This window comes from Fukomys damarensis, unplaced genomic scaffold (assembly GCF_012274545.1).
Source record: "Fukomys damarensis isolate Sample0158 unplaced genomic scaffold, DMR_v1.0_HiC HiC_scaffold_4, whole genome shotgun sequence".
NCBI lineage: Eukaryota > Metazoa > Chordata > Mammalia > Rodentia > Bathyergidae > Fukomys > Fukomys damarensis.
Genome location: NW_022900916.1, coordinates 61,607,907 through 61,611,006, shown reverse-complemented (window position 1 = coordinate 61,611,006; position 3,100 = coordinate 61,607,907). Strand labels below are relative to the sequence as shown.

The 3,100-nt window shown below is 34.0% G+C and overlaps 1 protein-coding gene across 1 annotated transcript in view; it reads left to right on the top strand.

Annotated features, from left to right (window-relative positions):
* Vps50 (VPS50 subunit of EARP/GARPII complex) overlaps positions 1 to 3,100 on the top strand; it is a 135,259-nt gene that overhangs the window by 83,694 nt on the left and 48,465 nt on the right. Inside the window, exon 20 of the mRNA XM_010603453.3 lies at positions 921 to 1,027. Coding sequence (XP_010601755.1) covers positions 921 to 1,027 — 107 coding nt within the window. The remainder of the gene's footprint in view (positions 1 to 920; positions 1,028 to 3,100) is intronic.

Sequence of the window (3,100 nt, the reverse complement as noted above, 5' to 3'; positions counted from 1 at the left end):
ATATATTTGGTAGGGTTAAAGCAGCCTTCCCAACACTGTGAGATACCCCTAAGAAGTTTAAATAATGCTAATTACTAACTAAAGCTACTCAGTTAATAGTTGCTTTCAACCCTGACTTCTAAATGACTCTTGAATATACATGTTTTCCTTGATTAGGATTTAGTGACCATCCTATTTTCATGCCAAAATGATCTGTGCCAGATGACCAAATCATCCTTCTTAGCTTCACTTTTGTTATCTCCAGTCTTGTCCCCTTAGGCATAAATTTAAAAGTTTTTCTTACAGATTTGTGCCATTTTCCTGGTTAAAGTTTTGATTGGTTCAATGCTGCATTCAACATACAGTTCATACTCCTTAGATTTGATTGCTTCAGTGGCCTTTGCTTACTTCTTTTCCTGTTGCTTTTCCCTCTGCCCACCTGTTCTGACACATAGCGAACCCTTGTATTCCTTGCAATGTGCTCTCTTTGCTCTTTCTCCGATCACGTAATGTGCTGTCTCTTGTTTTCTGCACTTACGTACAATTTCTACTTTTCCTTTGAGTCTAGTTCTGCCCCTAAACCCTAGACTCTGCCGGATACCTTATATTTCATTTGCACGATAACAAGGGAAGTTTCTCACAAGTTTTTGAAATCAGGAATCTTGGTGCTTTTGCATTTAAATCTATAATTTCCCTAAAAACTCTTTTGTTTTAAAATGATATAACTTTTTTGTTATTGATAATGTCTTAGAATCAAAGGAGCACATTTATAGTACTTTATTTCTTTGCTTATTTCTGTTCTTCTCGGTAGTAGGAGTTCTCCTCATACATAGTCAGATTTGCAATAAATAATCAGTAAAGTTAAATACCAAGCTCAACAACTACTGTTTTATTACTTGACAATCCTAATTGCATTTCTCTTTTGTTTCTCCATTATTAAGCGTTTCTCGAGAAACACTTAAAAGCAGGAAGAAATCAGATTATAGTTTAAATAAAGTGAATGCACCTATCTTAACAAATACAACATTGAATGTAATAAGACTTGTTGGTAAGTAACTAAACTTTTTAATAAAAACAAAACCATAGCAGTTTAATTAGCCTGCTTTTATTACCGAATGATTTTTGTTTAATGTTTTCATTGAATGATAACTTTATTAGCCCCAACAAGTGAGAGATTTAAGACTACCACATCAGTGCATCTCATCTTACATGTTCCAACTGGTAGGAGTAAATATTTATGTCAGTTTTACTTTTTCAGTTAACTCATTAACTTCTGTATCTTCTGATTTTTCTAATTAATTGAAATGTAATAAAAATTCTCTAATTGAATTAGAGGTATGTATAGGATGATGATAATACTAGTTTCACATTTGTACTACATTTTGGTATTTCATCGTTTCAGACATCTTTACAACCTTCTGTGGTCTTTTTAGAGATAAAGGTTTTACAGACTGGATGTTCAGATCATAGGAAGTATTCTTATTACCAGGAAGGCCTTTACTGATGCTTGTGTGCAGCAGGCAAGCAGCATGAAGAAATGTTATTTTAAACGTAAATTTTTGAAGATGATGTAGATATTTTAATGTCATTATTTGAGCATTTTATGTGCTTTTCACTTTTATGTTTCACAAATAGGTCTGAAGGTTTAATTAGTAAGTTAGAGTTATCTTCTCACGTTAATTGTAATCTATGTCAACTAGGAATTTTAGTGATTTTTCTATAAAAATCTATATTCTATTTATGAAGATGTTGTTACCTATTGCTTTGTTTCATTAATCTTAACTAATGAAGTGGTCTCTGCTTATTTATTTCTGAATTTCATTAATGAACAGGGTAAAATGTACAAAACACTTTAGTCTTATTTTCTTTGGAGAAAATACAGAAAAGTGTGCATTTTTATGACACACAAAAATGGCAGACTCTGAAAGGCCATTTTGTGGCTAATGATTTTCAGGGAAAATCATTTTATCCAAGGGAGCTGTCCGAACAGTATCATGAATAATTCCAGAATTTAGATAATCAAAATTGGAAGGGTCGAGGTTATCTGGTTTAAGTTCTCACAAAATAAGATTTTCTCTCAGTGACAGCTGTAATATGTTGTGACCATCAAGCTTTGGTTTCATGACTCATAGTCACTCAGAACATATTATTTTGCAATACTGTTCATTCTGTCAGTCTGAATTGAATGGCAGAAATTTTTCCTATGGCTAATCAAAGTCTATCACTCTTTCTCATTCTGTTGGTTGGACTCACTTCTGCCTTTAAAAGAAAAAGGAGTAAACCTTGTACATTTTAGAAAACTTTTTCTCCTGGTCTTCCCATGTGGTCCCTTTTCAGATAGGTGGTGGTAGTTACTGTGTCCTTTCCGTCCACATCCCTGTCTACTCCATCCAGTCTCTAACTCACTGTGTAAATTTCTCATCACCTCTCTTATCCTAGTCCTCATTGATAGAAATTCTGAATCTTTCAGTATCTTTGTCATTCTTCATCTAGATCAGGCTCAGTAGTTTTTGCTGTCTGAGGTTTGGCCTCTTTTGCTGATTCCCTCACAAACAGAGAGCCCTGATAGCTCTGGCTTTCATCCACAAGGAAGTGTGCTTCTGCCCTGGAGGCACCTCAGGGCAAGGGAAATAGAGGGTTGCATGCTGCTCTAAGAAGAAGTAGCAGAGCAGATAGTTGGCCGAGTAATACAATCATCACATATACAGAGTTATATTTTCTAATTTACCCAGGTCAGACAGCACTAGAGGTAGTCACGTTGGTCTTTGCTATAAAAAGGCATATATTCATTATGGTCAAATGAAATAAAATAAAGGCTAAAATAAATTGAGGAGGGAGGATATTGTTTCATTCAGTTAAATGCAAGGATCAAATCCAACCCTTAACTTTTTGGTGGACATGAGAAACTTGAAAAAACAATATATTTTGCTATTCTTATGTCAAAGAGGACTCTTGCTCTTATAATAATAGTGGAAATGTTCTCTTGCTGCATACTTCAAAAGATAGTAACAGCAAATTCTTATATAAGGACTAGTGATTGATGTCGTGCACATTGTGGGTTTTTTTTTTTTTTTTTTTTTTTTTTTTTTTTTTTTCCCGTTTTCCACAAACATGAGAGAAC